The sequence below is a fragment of the Hylobates moloch genome, unplaced genomic scaffold (genome assembly GCF_009828535.3).
Source record: "Hylobates moloch isolate HMO894 unplaced genomic scaffold, HMol_V3 SCAFFOLD_11, whole genome shotgun sequence".
Taxonomy (NCBI): Eukaryota; Metazoa; Chordata; class Mammalia; order Primates; family Hylobatidae; genus Hylobates; species Hylobates moloch.
The window spans coordinates 93,710,045-93,731,887 of record NW_026652286.1 but is presented as its reverse complement, the minus strand read 5'-3'; the positions used below and the strand labels follow the sequence as shown (position 1 = coordinate 93,731,887).

Below are 21,843 nucleotides of genomic sequence, written 5' to 3'. Positions count from 1 at the left end.
GGGGAGCAGGCAGACATGCACACAGATGAGCATGTGTTTGGGGACCGAGGCAGGTGAGGCTGAGGAGCTGAGCTCCAGGCCAGAAGAGGAGGTGAAAATAGAGCCCTACGTGGGGAGGGAAGGAGAGGAGGGAGCGAACACTCATGGAGCGTCCACAAAGTGCAGGCATGCTAGAGGAATTATATTCCATTTATTTCTCATAGTAATCCAGGGGTGGGCACTATTATTTTCGTTTTGAGGGTGAAGACACCAGGGTTGAGAAACGTTGAGTGACTTGTCCAAGTCCACACACCTCAGAGCTGGCAGAGCAGCGATTTGTACCTAGGTGTCCAGTCGGGAGGGAAGGCAGTGTGAGGACAGGGGTGAGCACATTCCTCCCATTTTCCTACCACCTGTATGCTGACAACTTCCAAACGGGGCTCGGGCCCAGCTCTGCCTCTTGCCAGCCTTCCTCACTCCCCCTACCCACTGACTCCCTATACTCATGTCTAATCCCTTATCTCTGCCATCTAAAGCTATTCTTTCCCTGTGTGCCATTAATGACTTCCCCATCGATCTGTCATCCCAAACAGAGACCATGAGTCAGCCTGGAGTCTTCCCATTCCCTCCCTTCCCTGTTGTCTCCCCATTCAATAACCAGGCCCCATCCCTTTTACCTCTGAAATGCCTGTTGAATCCATCACCGCCACTTGACTCTCACTGCCCCTACCATCATTCAAGCCTTCCTTTGAATTATTCAGTAGCTTCTGCACTGGTCTCTTTGCTTCCAGTTCTTTCCCACGCCATCCATCCACTCGGCTGCATTGGGCACCAGGGGCTCTCGAACTCAAGCAGCATTGGGAATCAGTGGTTCTCAAACCTAAGCTCAAATCAGCACCACCTGAAGGGCCTGTTAAGTTGCAAATTGCTGAGTCCCACCCCAGAGTTTCAGGTTAAGTAGGTCTAGATGGGGCCCCAGAATTGAGATTTCTGACAAGTCCCAGGTGCTGCTGATGCTACTGGTTCAAGGACAATACTTTGAGAACAACTGCTCTAAAGTTTACACCAAAGATCTAATATTACTCATCTTCTTTAAAAACTCGAGTGACTCTCCACTCTCTTTAAAATGGAGTCCCAGCTCCTTCCCACGGTCTAAGTGATTGTCACCATCCAGCCGAGACTTGCCTCTTCAGCATCACCTTAAGCTACTGACCTCTCTTCAGCCTGTGATGTGGACACAATGCACTCTTCATGTTCCTTAAACTTAGCATACATTTCGGACCCCACACTGTTCCCTCTGCCGGCAACTCTCTCCTCCTTGTCGCTTGTCAGATTCCTACTTGTCTGTCAAGGTCTGACTTGACTGCACTTCCCTGAGAGGCATTGCAGTGGTTAGAATGACCGTGGGCTTTGATGTCAGATGGGTTTGGCTTTGAATTCCAGATCAATCACTCATTAGCTGTGCGACCCTGAGTTGGCCTTCTCTGTTAAGCCAAAGTCAACCTCAGCATCTTGGTTATGAAATATGAATAATATTTATCACGTAAGATTGTTATGTGGAGAAGAAATGATGCCTGATAAATGCCTGGCAGGTAGTAGGTATTCAATAAACACTGGCGACAATTCTCATTAGCTCTGCTCTGAAGCCTTGCCTGGCTTCCTCTGGCTGAAACGCTTCCCTCCTGCTCTGTGCTCCCATACCATTTTGTGTAGGATTCCCTTTTGTATATATCACATGCTAACGTCTCATACTAAGCTATACACTGGGTCTCATTCCTAGTACAGTTGGGAACGTCGAATGAATTATAAAGATTGGCCCTCTGCGCAGACTTAGCGGGCACATGCCTTGGCAAGCTAAAGGCATTTTTGTAGGAAAAAAAATCAACAAGTGGATACCCCCCCATCCCAGAGCACGTGTTTGGTGAGCAGAGTGAGGGCTGGGTTTCATGCCCCATTCCTCCTTCACTATGTCTTAACCTGCACAAACCATGCCTGGAGGTCCTATGTATATAGGATGTGAGCTCTATGAAAGTAAAAACTGTGTCTTGTTCAAGCTGAAGGCACAACCAATATGGAATCAATGCATCTAGGGGCAGGCACTATTGGCTGAGGACGGTAAGTGCATCAGAATGGGTCAACGGGGTTGTCGTCCCAGGTTCAGGAATAGGATTCTTACTCCTGAGGGGAAGGGGAGTGAGAGAACCAGTGTTGCCAAGCTCAGAGACTTGGGCTTGGGGAATCATCAGAAGCTGGATTTCTCAGTCTGGGTGGGAAGGAGAGCAAGGTAGAGGAGGCTTGGTCCCTGCATGCTGAACTGGTGCTCCTGAAAGCATCCCGGGCCTCAGATCAGAGTCTGGTGTCTGGCCAAGCCCTCAGGTAACATCCTCATCTCTGCTGTGTGGCTGAGGAATCGAGACTAGAGAATTCTTAGAAGACATTAGATCACATTGTCTGTCCGTAGCTTCCTTTCCTGACTCTGACCCAAATCAATTCCCTACCACCTGTCTCTTCTGCTTAACAGCAAGCCAATCTCAGAAGTCTTTCAGATGCCTTAATTAATACATTTTCATTTCCTTTGCAGACCCTTCACTCCCCTTAACAGCTGGCGCTCAGTGGGGAAGGCAGAAATAATTCCCAAGAAGTGAGCCTTCTGACAAGTTTCCCAGGCTGCTTTGAGATGCCCATTGGGGTTTGAAGGAGTTCCCAATAGGAAGCTGCTAAGGGAGCACTGAACCTAACTGAACTCCAAACCCTTCCAGATCCCCCGCGAGCCACTCCTTTCGTGGAAAATAACCAGCACAGGGATCTGAGGATGGGCAGGGAACATTCTGAAGTCTGTTTCAAATCTGTGGCTGACTGTCTCTGGGCCTGGAGACTGCTCTCCCAGAAACAGGGATTTAAGCAGCACACCTTCACGGGTGGTGCTCCGATGTCATTCCTTAGTCCTGCCCTGCTCGGGGCTCCCAGCCATGTACTCACACCTACACTTTATTATCTTACATGCCTGTGCCCCCCTTGCCTTTTACCATCCGGTCTGTAAGCTTTCAGAGACAGAACCAAACCTGATCTGTTCCTTTACCCCACACCCCAGCACAGTGACCGGCACGTAGGTGTTAAATCACTGTCTGCTGATTGATTCATAAATGGAAAGCCTGGCTTTCTTTTCTTTTTTCTTTTTTTTTTTTTTGAGATGGAGTTTAGCTCTTGTTGCCCAGGCTGGAGTGCAATGGCGTGATCTCGGCTCACGGCAACCTCCGCCTCCCGGGTTCAAGCAATTCTCCTGCCTCAGCCTCCTGAGTAGCTGGGATTAGACGCATGCACCACCATGCCCAAGCTAATTTTTGTATTTTTTAGTAGAGACGGGGTTTCTCCATGTTGGCCAGTCTGGTCTCGAACTCCTGACCTCAGGTGATCCGCTCGCCTTGGCCTCCCAAAGTGCTGGGATTACAGGCGTGAGCCACCACACCTGGCCGGAAAGCCTGGCTTTCTAAGCCTTGGGTTGATGCAAACCTGCTGAAGGAAGCACTCCCTAGGGGAATGCAAGCACCCCTTATCTGAAATGCTTGAGACCAGAAGTGTTTCGAATTTCCGACTTTTTCAGATTTTGGAATATTTTCATAAATATAATGAGGTATCTTGGGAATGAGACTCAAGTCTAAACACGAAGTTCATTTCTGTTTCATATACACCTTAGACACGTAGCCTGAAGATAATTTCATACAATATTTTAAATAATTTTGTTCATGAAACAAAGTTTTGACTGTTTTTGACTATGACCCTTCATGAGGATAGGTGTGGAATTTTCCACTTGTGGTATCACGTCAAAGCTCAAAAAGTTTCAGACACTGGAGCCTTTCAGATTTTGGATTTTCAGACTAGAGATTCCTAGTATTACCTATAGTACCACTTCACCGTGTTTCAGGCACTGTGTTAGGTGCACAAGGATGTCAAGATGCATAAGACATTGCACTTTCCTTCAAAGAGTTGCCAGTCTTACTTCCACTAGGAATCCATCCCAGTTGTCCTGATTCAGAAGTCATTTCTGCCCCTACCTTCCTAGTCATTTATGATGTACTTTGCTATGTCTAATACAGCACTTATCCTGTATGACCTCATTAAAATAACTTCTGCTCGCATCTGTCTGCTTTTTTAGCTGAAAGGCTCCTAGAGGAAAAGGACCTGACTTCAACTCCTGGCACTCCTGGGCATTAGCTTCTTGGGGCTCTGTTTCCTTAGTCTGAGAAAGGAGGTGGTCATAGTAAGCCCAGTTTCCAGATAAGAGGGTTGAGGACACAAGTGTCATCCAAATGTCCCTGTCAAACTGGCCACTCAGAGCCACCTCCTTGTTTACCATTCTCCTGGGCCAACTTATTCCTTCCTCTCCATTCTTCTAGGAGGCCGATGCAGAAAACAAGACGATGCCACCCAAGTCATCCTCTGTTCCAGACACCAGTTCTCACATGCCCCTTTGGTGCAGTGAGAAGAGCCCAAGATTGGGGTCTGAGTCTGGGCTCTGGCCACTTGCTGTGTGTCTGAGCTTGGGTTAATTATGGAACTCTCCAAGCCTCTGTGCCCTCATCTGTGGAACGGAGTAATAATTCCTGTCTCACGGGCCATGTAAGGATCAAATGAACTCATGAGTGTAGAGCTTCTACATGGTGCCTGGCCCTGTTAGGAGTTACGGCACCCTGCTTCTACTCCCTTCCCTCCTGGTGGCTCGGCTTTGAACTAGGAAGACATGTGAGCGAGGGTCTGGAGCACATGAGATCCCCATTCAGATGCCCTACAAGCCAAGGGAAGCCAGAGGACAGAGCGAATCAGAAAGCCACAGCAGAGCCCTCCACCGAGCGCAGGTAGGGCATTGGCTGCGCTTGCACGGTTGGCAGCTGCGGCTCCAGAGGCCCAGTGGCAATCTTCTGGGGTGTGTACCTCACTCCTAAATGGAGGAGAGGGAGGCCATCAGAGGGAGAGAGGGAGACGAGACAGGAGAGCCCAGCTGCAGCCTGGCAGCCGATACAGTCATCTCAGAAGAGAAAAAGGGCGGCTGCAGTCACGAAACTGCCGTTATTGCCCTTTTCTCAGGTGAGGGAAAGGACTCCTAGTGACAGAAAAGGACCTTTTGGGAACTTACAATGAAGCAGAGTGTTGTTGAGAGAGTGCACGAACATGGTTGTGGCTAAGGTGCAGTCCAGAGCCCCTTTATTTTCAAGTACACCTGTCTGTGAATAATGAGCCGGAGAAGATGGATTTCCTCCCTTCCCAGGTCTCAGTGGGTTGCATGCAGGGATCGCTACCTGGCATGCATCTCTCAAGGAGCCATTGTAGAAAGGAACTTCCCAGGGTCAAACAGCCCATCCCTTCTCCCCTGAGAAGCAGGATGACCTTAACCCATGCTTCAAGGTCTACAGGAAAGGGGAGCTCCCTGCACTCACTGGGTCCCAGACTCAAATGCTGAAGTCCCCACATGGTCACCATCCTCTCCTGGGCATCCTCACAGTCACTGCTTAGTTCAGACCCCATTCCATTCTCCTGATCACTGGACAGCTGTCTAATGAGTAAACCTGCATCTGGTCTTCCCACCTCCAATCCGTCCCCCTCTCATCTGCTAGAGTAACCTTCTGGAACCAAAGGCAATTATGCCACTCCCCTCTTTGAATAAAACAAACAAACCACCTGCTCTTAGACAGCTCCCACTAGCGCTCTGGACATAGTTTATAAAGATCCAAACACATAAATCCTATCGTGACTGGCCCCTGCCTACAGCCCTGTTCTCCTCCACCCCCTCTCATGCCTGGCTCCAGTCGTCCAGAACCAACGGCACTGCAGTGTACATTTCTCACCGTCCACCTCCCCTAGAATATAATATCCTTTTCTGCCAAGGCGATCCTTCTTGATCCTCAGTGCTCTGCTCACTCGTCATTTCCTTGGTGAGCTCTTCCCTGCTCCTGTACCACACCTCGCTCAACTTCTATCAAAGCCACCCCTGCCACTCACCACTCATGGGACTTTGAGCAGGTTCCTTAACTGTTTTGCAACCCCACTTGCCACATTTGGTTATTGTGAGGCTTGAGTTAATACAGTCAAGTGCTCAGAACAGTGCCTGGCCCATAGGAAGCACTTCATACCTGTCAGCTGCTGTTATTACCATCATTATAACTATTATTAATATAGCATGTGTCACACTGTATAGTAATTCTTGGTTTACCTGTCCGTCTCTTTGAGTAGATCCTGAACTCCTTACAGGCAATTCCTCACATCCAAGTGGTGCTTGTCAGAAAGCAGACACTTTGATGAATGAATGAATGGTTGAATTATAACGGAAGCTCATTTCTTTCAGATTTGCATAAATGCAGAAACTAAGCCTTAATGGGGAAGGTAAAGCAAAGCCCTCGCTGAGCTCGGCTGTCACATGGGGAAGGAGTGGAACACTCCACTTTGGCCCCTGGATCAGTATCTTTATTTTAAAGAATGCTGAATAGAATTCTGCGACCTATTTGTAGTTAAAATAGTCTCTGGCTTCAAGGTGAAAAGGGATCTCAGGGGACCACTCGTATTTTTTTTTTTTTTTTCCAGTTCAGCAAAATGTCTCTGGACAACCTTCCCAGTGAATTGAGGCCACGAACAGCCTGACCCACCAGGCCTCTGGGAAGCTCCCTCCACAATCCTTTCTCCTGAGCACCCAAGAGAAAAAATGGAATGAGGCGTTTCAGATTCATTTACACTTAATTCATCAAAATGTCATTGGTAAGAGCTATTTGATGTCCAAGGCTTATGAGCCTTGAATCTAAGCCTTCCAAAGCCCTTTTCTCTTTGAACTTAAATGTGCCATTCTGCCAACATGGAGTTGAATGCCAACGGGGTACTTTGTTCTGAACTGTGAACCTAGAGGGTGACTGTCTCTTCCCAAATGTGCTTTACTCTCTCCCAAGCAGGGCCCTGAGGATGGAAAATGCAGCTGTTGTACCTTCCAGGGTACTACAGCTCAGCACTTGACCAAGAAGGCCTCCCTACCAAGCGGAAGGGGCCTTGGAAGTCATCTGTCTGGTTCTGTCACTTTACAGATGAAGTGCAATCTCTTTATGGGCCAGAGTTGAACTTGGGTATTAAATTCTGGGCACTCTCCACATCCTCTGTCTGGAAGGACATCTCAGAAGTGAATGCCAATTGTGGCTGCAGGGAGATGAGGCTGTAATTCCTGCAGGGAAAGGCCATGTGCTGTCATGGACTTGTTCTCAGGTGCCTAAGTTTCACCAGACCTCTGCCACTAACTGGCAGTGGTTCATTTTGTCCTTTGAAACCTCAGTTTGCTTAGCTCTAAAACGGGGATAATAATACCTACTTCACAGTGCTGCTGTAAAGGATGAAAGAGCTAATGCTTGTGAAAGCAGTTTGTAGACATTCAGTCACTGCCCAAATGTCAAGGGGTTAAGACAACGCCCAGACAGATACTTGCCTGACTGCGCTGGTTCCCAGGTACCAGCTGTGGGAAGAAGTACTAGCATCTCGACAAAAACTCCAAAACCCTTTTCTGAATGCGCCATCATCTCCAGCCTCCATCCCGCCTACCTTTTACTGACACTCCCAACTCCAATATTGCTCCAGCCACATGAATGTCCCTGCATTTCCCCAATCCATAAGAAAAGCATTCTCAATTCTGAGCAGCTGCTTACATAAGTGATTTCATCTTGACTTAGTCAATCTGTCAGCTCCACAGCTCCCTCTAGCTACAACCCTTTACCTTGCTTTCCCTTACAAGCTACATGACTTTAATGAGTATTCCCCGGCCGCTGTCTCCATCTCCTCTGCTCACTCTTCTTGTTCACAATTCAATCACTGCCACTGGACCTCAATCCAGCCACCCCCTGAAACTGCATTTGCCAGTCACCCCCGTATTGCTCAGCCTGGGAAATGTTCTTCTGTACTTCCTTTCAAGCAGCAGAAAACCTCTTTACCCATTCTCTTTCGGCAGCCTTCACAGGCTCCCATCTTCCTCCCTCTTGAACATGTGCTGTTTTTCCTGAAAGATTCCTTCCCTACTCATATCTTCAGTTGCACCCACCCATCCATTCACCCTAGAGTCTATGCCTTCAGCCTGCTGAAGCCCACTCTAGCCAACTCTCTGCTGAACGTCTCTAAGTAGATGTCCAAAACGCACCTCAAACTTACCATTTCCAAAGCTAAATGCATCCTCTCTCTCCTCCCAGACCTGTTTTTCTACCTCAATGCTGGGCACCACCAACTATCCGTATGTCCAAGTCAGAAACTGGTGAGTCATCCTACATTCTCCCTCTCTCTCACATTCCACATCCGCTGGGTCCCCTAGTCCTGATTTCTCTATTAAACAGTTTTTAATGGGTTACACAACACTGCATATAGTATAATCTCATGTTTACAAAAAGAATTTGTGTAAAACATATATGCATTTAAATATCAGAAGGCATGATACAGAAATGTTAGCCATGGGTATTACTGGGTGGTGGAATTACAAATAATTTTTAGTTTTTTTAAACTTTATCTACTTTTCAAACAAGCATGTCTACCTCCGTATAAGAGAAAAACCTTTTTTTTTTTTTTTTTTTTTTTTGAGACAGAGTCTCATTCTGTCACCCAGGCTGGAGTGCAATGGTGAGCGATCTCGGCTCACTGCAACCTCCACCTCCCAGGTTCAAGTGATTCTCCTGCCTCAGTCTCCTGAGTAGCTGAGATTACAGGCATGCAGCACCACGCCTGGCTAATTTTTGTATTTTTAGTTAGAGATGGGGTTTCACCATGTTGGCCAGGCTGGTCTCGAACTCCTGACCTCAGGTGATCCACCCGTCTCAGCCTCCCAAAGTGCTGGGATTACAGGCGTGAGCCACTGTGCCTAGCCTATTATCTTTAAAGAGAGTTTTGGAATCTGTACCTTCCTCTAACTCCCAAGCTACTTTTGGTTCTCACCATCTCTTGCAACAATGAAAGCCTTCTTCCCGGCTCCCCTGCCTCCAGTCTTGCCCTCCTGCCCACTTGTTTCATGCTGCAGCTCAAACAGGCCCTTCATCAATGACAGCTGCCCACGGGCCACACTCCCTCACCACCATGTTCTGTTCCAGGGAGACCCACCTATGGGTGGTTGCTAAAATGGAATCTACCCCTGCACCTTCATGTCCCCATGACTTGGCTCTTATACTCTCTCCTCACTGGCATGCTCTTCTCTCTCCATGTCTCTGATGGCCAATGTCTCTTCATCCTTAAAGATTCAGGCCTAGCATCACCTCCCACAGGGTCTTTCCCCACGTGTCACAGGCAGAGTTCAGAGCCCTCCTCCAGTATTCTCTCTGCACCCTGCACTTCCCCATCATAGTCCTTCTCACCCTGCTCTTACCTGAATGGGGCCCCTATCAAAGAGTGGCCTCCTTGAGTCTAGAGACCATCGGTTCATCTTTGCACCTGAATGCCTTGAACAGTTTCACCAAAACTGTTTATACATCCATGTAAATGTACTGGCATGATACAGAGGGCCCCTGGGATTAGTCCTGGGGCATCTGCTTCTTCAAGCTACTCCAGTCTGTCTCCTCTCTGCCAAGCACACCTCCAGTGAGATACAACATCACTGCCGCTCAGTCCTTCTGTGGGCTTAGCTGTGAAGGAGCTGTCCAGGCAAAACAAATTCAAACCTGAGAGCCTCTCAGACAACCATCCTTCTCATCTCCACTGCCCAGACACAGCCCCAGGGTGAGAGGCCACCCAACTGGCCCAGTTTGTGTGAATCCACTTGCTTTCACTCCAACCACACTTCTCCCTTTTAATGGGATTACACCAAAAGACATGCTCTGATGATTTTCATGCATATGCAGAAAATATGCTTGAGTTCTCCTCCACAATGAATACACAGCCGTGTGTCTAAGCCCTTGGTCCTCTGTATGCTTTCCACTGTTATAACAGGATACCACAGACTAAGCAATTTATAAACAATACAAATTTATTTGGCTCACAGATCTGGAGGCTGGGAAGGAAGTTCAAGAGCATGGCATTGTCACCTGGTAAGGGTCAGCCATGGCAGAAGTGAGCGCACAAGACAGAGAGAGGCACCAGAGGCCTGACTCACTTTATAACAACCTGCTCTTCCAGTAACTAACCTTCCTCGATGATGACATGAATCCATTTCTAAGGGCAGAGTGCTCATGACCTATTCATCTCTTATTGGGCCCTACCTCCCAACACTGTTGCATTGCGGATTAAGCTTCCAACATGTGAACTTTAGAGGGACACGTTCAAACCACAGCACCCACTGTTTTGGGGTAAGCAGGTGATAACAAATGTGAAAAGACTGAGGCTCTACAACTTCCACTGGAGATAACCCTGGGCCTCTACACTTTAATTCATATCACTCACACATACAGGCAGTCACTATATTCCTCAAACTCTCCAAAGAAAGAGATTCCTTGGTCAACCCCAAGCCCCTTGTTGGGGAGGTTCTCCTTTATGTCAACCTTCATTGCTTCTGCTGCAGTTTCAATTACATGTACCTTGCTTGTTGTCCAGGGGAAACTGTTGGGCAGCCCTGTCCATACACACCTTGGCACCTTATCCTTGTACACATTCTCTTTCTTTCCCAAGTTCCACATGTGCTGCATAAGTGAGAGCCCCTGGAGAGCTGCCATGCCTGCAAGATGGCCAATGTCTGGGCAGGATCCCTGGACCCCCAAGAGGAAATCCTAGGCTTACCCAATGTGTTACAATGGTTTTCACTCTCAGCTGTTGACAATTGGCCTAATTTTATTCTTTGTACTAGCAAACATATACCTCTTGAACAAGAAAAGGGGCATTGAGAGACAGCCTGGTGTCCCTAAGATAATCACTCATGGGGCCAAAACTCATCCCCATGTTTGCTCAGGCATGCCCATGAGGATTTCCCCGCATTGTTACCAATAACCCTCCAGGAAGATGACCCAGCACCAAGTGCATTCTACTGACCCACAAAGGGAAGTTCCAGTCTTCACTGGAGAGAGGCTCAGCAGGTTCTGCCACTGCCTTGGTGGTGTTCTGCCTGCTGGCCTGGCCCGGCCCACGGTGTCTGCTCTGGCTGACCTTTGTATTGCCTTACCTCACTCCTTGCACCGTGTCCTCGAGCCTCCAGCCCTGAGGCTTCTTTGGGCTGCTGTGATGTAAGAACACTGGTGCATTCAGCTGCAGGCCAGGCTGCGGGCAAGGAGAGGGTCACAGCTCTCACCCACTTGCTAGATCAGCCCACATGTTATGCTTTGCACCTTGAGTGCTGTTACCAGTGTCTTGGGAACCAACTTCTTTGAAGGTGGCCAAAGGGTCTGGGCGCACAGCCTAGAAGTGTTGGGGAGGTGACTTCCTGTGGTATGAACTTCGGTCAGTGAGAGATGGGACTCACAGATACAAGTTTCCCCCTCCTTGCAGTGGATTGTTTAGTGAGGCAATCATTTCATAGGGCCTCTGCAGGCTGAACAGTCCGCTGTGCTTAATACAAAGCTATGGCCAGCAGCTAACACACCCCTTCTGCATACTCTCCCCGCTTGCCTGCCACCTTCCCCTTTCCCTCACCTCTGTGTCTGTGAACTTGCACTCCCTGATTTAGCATGCAAGCTTTGGCCTTGGGCTCTGTTTTCTAGGGAGCCTGGCCTAAGACAGCTCTCATACTTCCTGCGTGTCAAATTCTCAATCTCTCTTTCTCTCTCTCTGTCTGTGTGTGTGTGTTATTTTAAATCTTTACCAAAAAAATCCTTTGCAGATGAACACTAGAGCTGTGGGGGAAGGGGTGGAAAGGATAAAATGTGCTTAAGCACACACAACTAGTAAATGAGTGAACTGAAATTTTAGCTTAGGTCTGTCTAACATCAAGATTTGTGTTCTCTCAGATCACGAGTACCGAGATCAGACAGACCAGGGCTTAAATGCTGGCTCTGAACTTACTAGCTGTGTGATCTTTATCAGGTTACCTAACCTCCCTGGGCTGCCATTTCCTCATCTGCATAAGGGACAGATTTAGATGCAATGGCTTCTAAGGTCTCTTTCAGCCAGCACATTCAATAGCCCCAAGGGTCTCACAGGGGCCTCTGCTTGCTGTTACAGCCTCTGGAATTTTCCTGGGCAGCTTGGGAAAGGGGTCACAAAGAAGGGATCCAGGCCTGAGGGCTACCACAATCCTAGGGGAACATCCTGGAAAACATCCCAATCCTTCAAACCTGGGGAGGGCAGGGTCCCAGTGTCATCAACTCTCATCCAGGACCAACCCCAGTGGCACACCAACAGCCTTCAACCTTCTACCTTTTGCTTGCCCAGGAAACTCCCACCAATCCTCCCTAAGCCAGCACACACATCCCAAGGGAAGCCTTCCCCCTACAGCCCCACTGTGCGCCCACAGTGCATCCTACTCTCCTCTAGATGTTCTCTTACAAAGCCTTCCTCTCTGCCTCCCCTGCACTTATCACAGCTTGGAATTACACAAGAATGCACCATTCATTGATCTCCATCTCACTCACTAGTCCAGAAGATCTGTGAGGGCTGTGTCCATGTTTATTTTGTCCCCCATTGTATCTCCAGTGTCTACAACAGTGGAAGATGTTCAATAAATATTTATTGAACTAATGGGTTAATCAATTAGTTCATGTCAAGTAGCCAAGTCTCAGTGAGACCAAAGCAGCAGTATTTTTGCTTGAAAGAAGATCTGGGGTGAATTCGAAGATTCTGACTGTTCAAATCACTCTGTGTGTGGCTGCATGTCTATGAGTCCCAGACTCCTCTCCTTGTCCTCCAGTCTATGTCGCAGCTCATTAGGGGGCTAATAAGGAGATGGCTGTGCACTGACACTGCCGTCCCTGAAGTCACCCTACCAGTCATCAGGCAGCCCAAGGAGCCCAGAGAAATCAACTCAAGGTGAACGAGGACATCAGTAAGAAGGTAAAGAAAAGCCCTGACATTTCGGCTTTCTATGATCTAACTACTGAGCTGCACCTTCACAGTGGAAACCGAATAAGAAGAATGTTTCAGGAGTGGGTCTGAAAGATTAAGTAGAAAAAGCCACAAATCCTCTTCCACTTAAGCACGTACATCATCAGGCTTGAATCTCAAAAACTGAGGCTCAGGGACTGCAGAGGGCTTTCTGCTGAAGCCTTCACCCTGCCATCCCCACCCCCATGGCAGCCGTCCAGGGCTCCCTAGGCCTTCTGCAGCCTTCTGTTGACTTGTCGGCCCTCTGTTTGCAAGCCCCTCTCTGCAAGCAAGGCCTAACTTCTGAACCAGCCCTCTCTGGACTCCAGTCACCCTGGGTCGTTCAGAATTCCCAGAACAAGGCTTGCCATTTTACCCTGCTGGGTCACTGCAGATGCCATCCGTGTTCTGTCAGGCAAACTCCTGAAGTATCCTCCCTCCTCAGTTCTTAAGCACCTTTTCCACAGTTCTCATCTACATAGGACTTTTCCCAATCCCTTGTCAAGGACTGCTTATTTAATACCTCAAATAGTATTTTTATCATTGAAGAGTAGGATTTTAAAAATTTATTTTATTTCCAAGTTTGTTTGATATAAAGGGTTTAAAGCATATTAATTCAATAAAGAAAAAGATCTGGGTTCCAATCTGAGCCCTGCCTCATGCCAACGGTATAGCTCCCGACAAGTCATTCAAGCTTTCTGGGCTCGATTGCTCATTTGTAAAGTGGGACTAACAACCAGCTAAAAGGTGTGTTTAAAGAGGATTAGAGATAATGCATGTAAAACACCTTGCACATCAGCACATGCCGGGAGGCTGCAGGAGCTCCTTCTACCATTGAAAGCCCAGAGGGGAAAAGAGTTGAATCAAAGTCACATGAAGAACCCAGGTCTGTGCTCTCTGCATTGTGTCCTCATCACCTACCCTGATCATTAAAACTCAGTTATGGAAATATGGATGGTGAATTAGCAATGACTTAATTAATTTTTACAGTTGTTAATAGTGTGTACAAAGAAAACAAGAGATTTCCCCTTGGAAGAACTTTCTATACCCTTGCTCTAACCTAACAGATGTCTGACATTCTCCAATGCTCACCTGAATGTTAATCACGTCTCCACATTCACCCTGAAAATCTACAGCAGGTCCAAGCACACCTTGGCCCTCGGTCTGTAAAAGCACATTAATGCTAACCAAAGATAATACAAGATGTAAGAAAATAACTGTAGCTGTGACAAACTCCTCTGCCAGTCAATCCCTTTGCCCTGTTATTTAGCCACGTCTCCCTTGGCAGTATCTCTCAAGGATCCAAGCCAGCTGATGTGGGTGCATTTTCTTCTCCCAGGGCCTGTTCAAGCTCTGCTAGGGAGTGCTAATGAGCCACAAAATAATCAGAACGATCAGAAAGCACCAAAAATGGAACCCAAACTCCCTAATCTGTGTTAATCAGTCGAAGCCTCCATGACTTGTCACAGGCTCTGGACTGGGAAAGCCACGGGGTAGGGATCGTTGCAGGCTTATCCACCACTGCACATCTGTGCCAGCCCAGGCAAGATTTATAGAATGAATGGACAAATAAATGACAAATGCATGAATGACTGACTGAACAAATGGAGGGTTCATGAGCGTGCAGCACAACCTCATGCCCTTCCAATCCCTCCCAGCCCACCCTCAGGCCCACATCACTTGTCCTCTCCTTACCCTAGCGATCAGCTCCCCGACCATTCCCGTCCAGGTGCCGTTGGCCTCGGGAACGCCGTACACGCCATCCCCAACCAGGCGGATCTTGTAGTTGAATCGGAGGATCTCTGCCAGCTCCTTGAGCATGTCCACACAGAAGCCCTCGTAGCGGTCATTGCCTTCCATCTCCTGGTGGTTCCCCTTCAGCATTAAATATGGGTTTTCCTGCAGCAAAACTGGGCAGCTGTCATTCTCATCTTAGCCCTGGTGTCTCAGCCACATGTGATGGGGAGGGCCAGGGGCACAGAGGGTCAGGGAGGAGATGGGGCAGAAGGAGGAAAGTGACATGGGTAATGGGCCACTTTGGGGTGATGACCAGCTCCTCTCCCTGATGTGCTCCTTAAAGCTGTCCTTCAAGGCGCTTCTGTTGTCAGGAACACACAATGGTTCCCACTGCATGGAGGGTCAGGCTCAAGCTGCTTCATCTTGTTTAAGGTCATCATCTGACCCCACCCTCTATCTCTTTTTTTTCTACCTCTGCTTTATTCCAGGCAGACCTATGGCTGGGCGTTATCAGAGATATAAGGATGTCTGCAATAAGCAGGCTAGGTAAGAACAGGTACATGAGCAACTGCAGTCCAAGGAGGGCATTGGGAAGAGGGCAGGTCTCTCCAGTGAGATGTCCAGAGAAGGCTCCAAGCTGAAGGTGGGATCCAAGCTGGGCTCTGGAGGAGGCAGAACACTGAGAGACGGAAGGGCTGTGAATGAAAGGCATGGGCCAGGGGAAGGCACAATCAAGGGCATGATCCTGAGTGGCTGCTTGGTGGACGATGGACCTTCCAGGGTAGCTGGAGCACAGGTTGTGAGCAGGGGCAAGATGGGAGGAGAAATGTAGATAGATGGATTAGGGTCAGGGTGGGACTCAGACGCCAGGATGTGGTTGGCTGCACATTACACAAGGTATGGGGGGAAGCATAAAGCGTTTTAAAGATGCAAGGCTGTGAGCAAGGAATATTAAGTAGTAGGAGAGGAAGCATCCAGGGGTAAGGACAGACCCTCTCCTGAGACGAGACCCTGAATCCTGGGCTGCAGGTTGGATTGGAGATAGAGCCAGAAGGATGTAAGAGACACAGAAAGGAGCAGGCCTGATGACTGGTTGGTTGGGTGTGGGTCCTCAAAGCCTTGGAGCCTGGTGGATGACTGACAGAGGGTGGTGTCATGACGGGCTCGATTGCCTGGAGGGGAGGAGGATTTGGAACAGGTTGAATCTGAGGTGCTGGCAGGCTATGCAGGCAGAAATGACCCACTGGGTGTTTAAAATTGGAGCAAGGGTAAGACAGAGGCCAGAGATTGGACATGTTGTACAGAGATCAAGGCTGAAGCTGGGGAATATGTGAGACCATCAAGGTGAAGAGTTGAGAAAGGGCAGAAGAGGAAGAAGAAGAGGCCCTGGGAGAACCTGGTCTTAGAGAGTGGGGAAATGAAAGGCAATCACAGAAGACAACACAGAAGCAGCCAGGAAGGCTGAAAATCAGGGAAAGATGGTCTTAGCGTCAAGGAGGAGGAAATTTGAAGACAGAGGATGTAGCCACTCCCACCATTCTCACAGATCAAGCAGGGCAGGGAACCAGTGTGTTGATCACGTGTCACTGCCGACCTTTTGAAGGCAGGTGTGGTGGGGGCAGCAGGACTCCGTAGGATGAGGACTGAGCAAGTGCCACAGGCGTGAGGGCTGTTCAGCATTTTGACAGGTTAGGAGCTAAGGGAGGCAAGGCGGCAGGCACAGAGAGGGCAGATCGCCTCTCCTCCAAGCTCCTTTCCCACCGCACACAGCAGGGCTGGGGGGTCCCAGGGGCCCACCCAATTCTGTGATTCTGTGACTCCCTACGTTGGAGAGCAGCTTGAAGGGCAGCAGGGTGTAGGAAAGGTGAAGGCGATGGTGTTTTAGGATGGGACAGTCCAGGGTATATTTATAGGCAGGAAGGGAAAATCCCTGGAAAAGGGGAGAAAAGAGGAGGAAAGAACCATGCTAGCTGGTGGAGCAAGGGCCCAGGAAGTGCAGGGTGGAGGCAGGGTGGGGGCAGGGTGAGGGTGAGGCCTGAGCCTGGAGGTGAGGTAGAGGGTGTGGCTGGGTTCACAGAGAGGAGGGAGCTCGTGCTGGCCCCAGAGTTGTGCTGAAAGTGGGGCAGATAGGCTTGAGGCTTGGTGTGTGGGAAGATTTTAGGCAGAGCCGCTCAGGGGATGCGACAGGGACAGAGGAGAGCTGGGCTCAGGGATTACCAAGGCCCAGCTGCAGAGGGGAGGCTGGATGCAGACAGGCAGCTGGGAGCAGGGGTGGCAGGGACAATCGGGCTTGGGTACAGGTGTGCGTGGAGAAACCTGCACATCACGATTCTAGGAGCCGGGAGAGGAAAGCACCGAAATCCTGATGGGCTGAGCTCGCTCTGAGAGGGACTTCTAGGCTGGGGAAGATGGAGGGCCAGACAGACCCAAGGTCATGGAAGGACTGTGCGGGAGAGCAGGGTGTGGGCGGGATTAAGTGGGCAGCCGGAAGGCAAAGGTCGTGTGTCAAGGAGCGGGAGCTCTGTGTGGAAGGTGACGTGATTCTGATTCAGGATAAGTCCACTGTCACGTCAATGAGATAGGAACGGTTGGCCTGCCTTCCACACACGCTGTCCTCAGCACAAGGGCTTCTCCCTGCACAAACTCTCCATACACTCCCCCATCTTCCACCTCACCTAGCTCATCTTTGTCCACAGAGTCACACTGCCTCCTCCTGTGCCAACCCATGTCTCAGAACTCCCCTGCTCTCATGCCAGGGCCCACACAATCGCCCTCCAATGTTTTCCGATTTGCGCCTGCTCTAGGTAGAATGGAAGTGGGGCCTGGGAGTGGGGCTGTATGGACCCAACACACTTTTTTGGCTTATGCCTCTTCCCTTTCTTACCAGTGTCTATTTCTCAGGAAAACTTGTACCTTTCAGCTTTTCCTGAACACCTGACAATGCCCTCCTTCATTCACCTCTCCTCCCCACTCATTCCCTGCTTGGTTCCCCTACCTGGCTCAGCATTAAGCACTTGCCAATCATGTGAGTAAGAAGCAAACAAATGGCTTCCTGGACAGGGCATGGCTGGGGGTTTCCATCTCAGGACTGGTAATGTCCCATTGTATCTTTGATTGTCCCAAGGGGTGGCACAAATGCTCCTCCCCAAATACTCACTACTCTCAAGTTAATTTAAAACTTATTGACATATTCAAAGTGAACAGACACAAGGCCAGTCTTGGAGACGCGTTGGAAAGCCCGAGGATGGGGATGGTTAGGGCTCACTGGCACTTAGGAGAATGCTGGGGTGTTGAGTGCTAGCCTGGAGCAGGGGTCCTGTGAATGCGAGGTGAGAATGCGGCAAACCGCTGAACACGGGGTCTCATACAGAAAAGGTGTTCAGGGAATGGGAGCGGCAGCCAATTCCAGATGTTTGCTGGCATTAACCAATAAATCATCCACACGTCCCCAAGTGTGCCCTGACCAGAGTGGGGAGACAACATGAATGCGTGCTGAGTTTTAAGGGATAAATCATTCAGGATAATCATTTGCCAGGGAAAACCCACAAATGGTCACCCCGGGACTGAATTAAGATCATCGTTCCTGGTAAGAGCTATCGAATCGGATCAGCCACTGTAGGCACACGCGCAAGAAAAGAACCAAGGCTAATAGTTGTTTGAGTTGTACTTACCATGTTGTTAAATGTCACCTCACACACCAGTGTCCTGCCTGCACCCCACCCCTCATGAGTACATGCACGTATGTGAACAAGCACACGTGCACATATGCACAAATCAGGGTGACTTTCCCAGACTAGCAACAGGACCCTGTGGACTTGGCGTAGCTGTGGATCTGTGCCAGAACTCCAAGCACGGTGTAATTCCGGGCTCTGAGAGGCCGGCGGTACAGCCCAGCCACTTCCCCATCTCCCTCCCAAAGTCTTGCTGACTTTTAAGGGACATCCCTACCCTGTAGGAAGGAATTCCTTCACTCAGATTCTAATTATTGAGCTCCTACTTTGTGTCAGCCCCTCTACCTTCGAGGAGCTCTCATCCTAGAAGGGGAGGTAAAGCTTTAAACAACAACCTCTAATAAGAGAAATGGGAGGGGACAGGGCAAAATGCTGGAGACAAGGAAAGGACAGGAGTTAGAGCAGGGAAGGCTTTGTGGGAGACATGACATCTGAGCAGAGCCTTGAAGGATGCATAGACATTTCCAGCTGGAAACACAAATCAGAGGGAAGGGTAACCCAGGCATAAGGAACAGCATGTGCCAAGGCAGGGAGGGGCAGGATGCAGCGAACAGGTGTTGAGCCATCCAGTGGCACTAGACCCCACGCTGCATGGGGAGGAGAAGGTGAGGTGGGCTGGGCCTGGTTACGAAGGGTTATGTCCCAAGGTAAGGGGCAGCAGGGCCTGGGCAGTGGCTGAAGGATTGTAAGGAGGGAAATGCCAGACCAATTCTAATTTTCAAATGACCACGGTGACAGGAGGGTCAGGAGACAGGCAGAGAAAGAAGGGAGCCTGCCAGCAGAGTATGGAGCGGCTCCAGAGAAAGAAGTAGAGGGGCCTCGACCCTGGATTAGGGCAGCGGCCTTGAGGATGGATAGAAGAGGACAGATCCAGAAGTTTTTTAGAGACTAAGAAGACAGCGGGAAGGAGGTCCCAGCAATGACACTGGGTGCCGCACCCCCTCCCCCGAAGTGGACTCAGCCAGGCTGTTCAACCCCAGCTCTCTGCTGGACGGTGACACCGCAACCCTCTCATCTTTCTGGCATTTTCACACTGGTTCAGGTAAGCTAAGGCTGAGCAGAGATGGGCATGGGTGAAACCCTGGGGGCTGGAACTGCTCTCTCAGTCCTTGCTTCGACAGCTCCCTCTGCCAAGAATACCCCTCCCCCCATGCTGTGTCCTCACCTCCACCAGGTCTCTGCTCAATGCTCCCTTTCTCAGAGAGGCCACCCTGACCACTGGGTAACAACATCACCAACCCTCTCAGCACCCCGGGCCCTTCCCACCTCCAGCTCTTTTTCCTCAGCCTCGCCGCCTTCTAATTCATTGTTTGACAATATTGTTTTTTACTGTCTGTCACACATTCCTTGCTGGAATGTAAGCTCCTTAAAGGCAGGGATTCTTGTCTTTTTGGTTCATGGATGCGCTCTGAGCACCTACAACAGTGCCCAGCATATAGCAGCACCCAATAAACAGTCATCGCATAAATAAATGAATGAATGAAAATGTTCAGTGACCCCATCTCCTAACAATGAAGGGAAACTTAGTAGCCTGGCATTCAAGTTCCTAAGCTCTATGGACCCAACCCACTTTTCTGGCTTATGCCTCTTCCCTTTCTTACCAGTGTCTATTTCTCAGGAAAACCTGTACCTTTCAGCTTTTCCTGAACACCTGACGATGCCCTCCTTCATTCACCTCTCCTCCCCACTCATTCCCTGTCTTTCAGAGCCCATCGTCAATGCCCCTTCTTTCCTGAAGGCTTTGCTGACCTCCCTATGGGAGGGGACCTCTCTCTCCTTGAAACCCCACAGCTCTAGGTGTGCACCTCTTTCCAGCTTTTATCTCTTTCTGTTTACAGTAGATCAATCATTTCAGCCCAGGGCACCTGGGCCCCAGGAGTTCATAAAGGTAGTGATGGAGGTCCTTGAACTCTTTTCATTATCTCCAAAAGCCTAAAAGACATGGACACATTTGCAGACCTTGCACAGTTAGCAATGATAAGGCTGAGGAGGCGAACTCATGCATCGCCTCTTTGCTTTGGGCTGCAATGATATCGGTGTGGTACCACTGGCTATCTCCTGCTAATAAGATGCTGGGCCAGGCAGGGAAAAGTGCTTTAGGTTAGTTGAAAGGGGGAGGGGAGGAACAAACTAATTACTGCTTAATACATGTAGTTGGTTTAATTGACAAATCTTTTAAACATAAGGTCTTCAGAGGGGAAGACAAATAATATCTTGGCCATGTATGCACTTGACTTATCCCATCTACTAACTTACAACCTCAGGATAGAGAACAGAGCTGAGTCCTACTCATCTTTGGTCTCCAGGACTGGGTACAGCACCTGGCACATGGCAGGGGGACAGGGAAGGGAGGGTGAACTTGGCAATTACTGAATAGAAGAGAATCAAATAAAAAAGGGCACATGGTCTCTTGCCCTATAGAATTTTTTTTTTTTTTTTTTTTTTTTTTTGAGGCAGTCTCACTCTGTCACCCAGGCTGGAGTGTAGTGGCACGATCTCGGCTCACTGCAACCTCCGCCTCCTGAGTTAAAGTGATTCTCGTGCCTTAGCCTCCCAAGTAGCTGGAATTTCAGACGTGTGCCACCATGCCCAGCTAATTTTTCTATTTTTTTTAGTAGAGACAGGGTTTCACCATGTTGGCCAGCTTGGTCTCAAACTCTTGGCCTCAAGTGATCTTCCCACTTCAGCTTCCCAAAATGCTAGGACTACAGGTATGAGCCACTGCACCTGGCCTCTTGCCCTATAGATTGAGAACTCTTTTTACCACCTGGAAATGAAGAAACAGGCCATGTAAACCCACTGACATTCCCAGGTCCCCTTCAGGATGTGGTGGGGGAGGGTCCTGTTTTGTACACAGCAGGCACCCAGCAAGGTGGGCTGCTGGGAAGGGGCAGGGGTCCGCAGGGTCTGGATCCAGCTCCCCACTCTGTGTCATAGGTCCCCTTCCCTTGCTCCTGCACAGTTGCCCCAGCTGTCAGGGTGCCCCCAAGAGGCATCCACAAACTGTGGTGTCTCTCCACCCCAACCCTCCCCCCACCTGCTCTGGAACTCATCAAATATCATTTCCATATGAAACAGCAACTTGAGTGTAATTACGCTGTCATAAATTGGGCTCAGTGCTGTGATTACAGCTCCCATCTTCTGTTCAAGGGGGAGCCTGTGAGTGCTCAGAGCCGGGGAGGCACCCCAGGGAGCTGCAGCTGGGAGCCCGGGAGAGCCCACTTACCAGGATGGTGGTGACGACCAGAGTGGTGTTGAAGAGAGTGTCCGAGATGTTAGATGCATAGAGGCGGCTGTCCATGCTGAGGCCCTCTGCCACGTGCCACTGGCCAATCTGAGGAGACCAATGGAGAGCACTGGGAAGAAATGGTGGCCTCCACAGCTGGAAGGAGCCAAGAGGCTGACCTCTGCCTCCAGTTGGGCTGCATGTGAGCAGGGAGGGGTGTGGAGTCTGGAGCAG

At 49.5% G+C, this 21,843-nt stretch overlaps 1 protein-coding gene across 3 annotated transcripts in view; it reads right to left on the bottom strand.

Annotated features, from left to right (window-relative positions):
* Positions 1-21,843, bottom strand: part of GRIK4 (glutamate ionotropic receptor kainate type subunit 4) — a 483,112-nt gene that overhangs the window by 68,320 nt on the left and 392,949 nt on the right. For 2 of the 3 annotated variants that reach the window (XM_032167730.2, XM_058446675.1), the window contains exons 12-13: positions 21,610-21,717; positions 14,611-14,814 (exon numbers count right to left, since the gene is read on the bottom strand). In XM_032167730.2, the coding sequence (XP_032023621.1) occupies positions 14,611-14,814; positions 21,610-21,717 (312 nt within the window). The remainder of the gene's footprint in view (positions 1-14,610; positions 14,815-21,609; positions 21,718-21,843) is intronic. The other variant, XM_058446676.1, reaches the window with a different exon arrangement.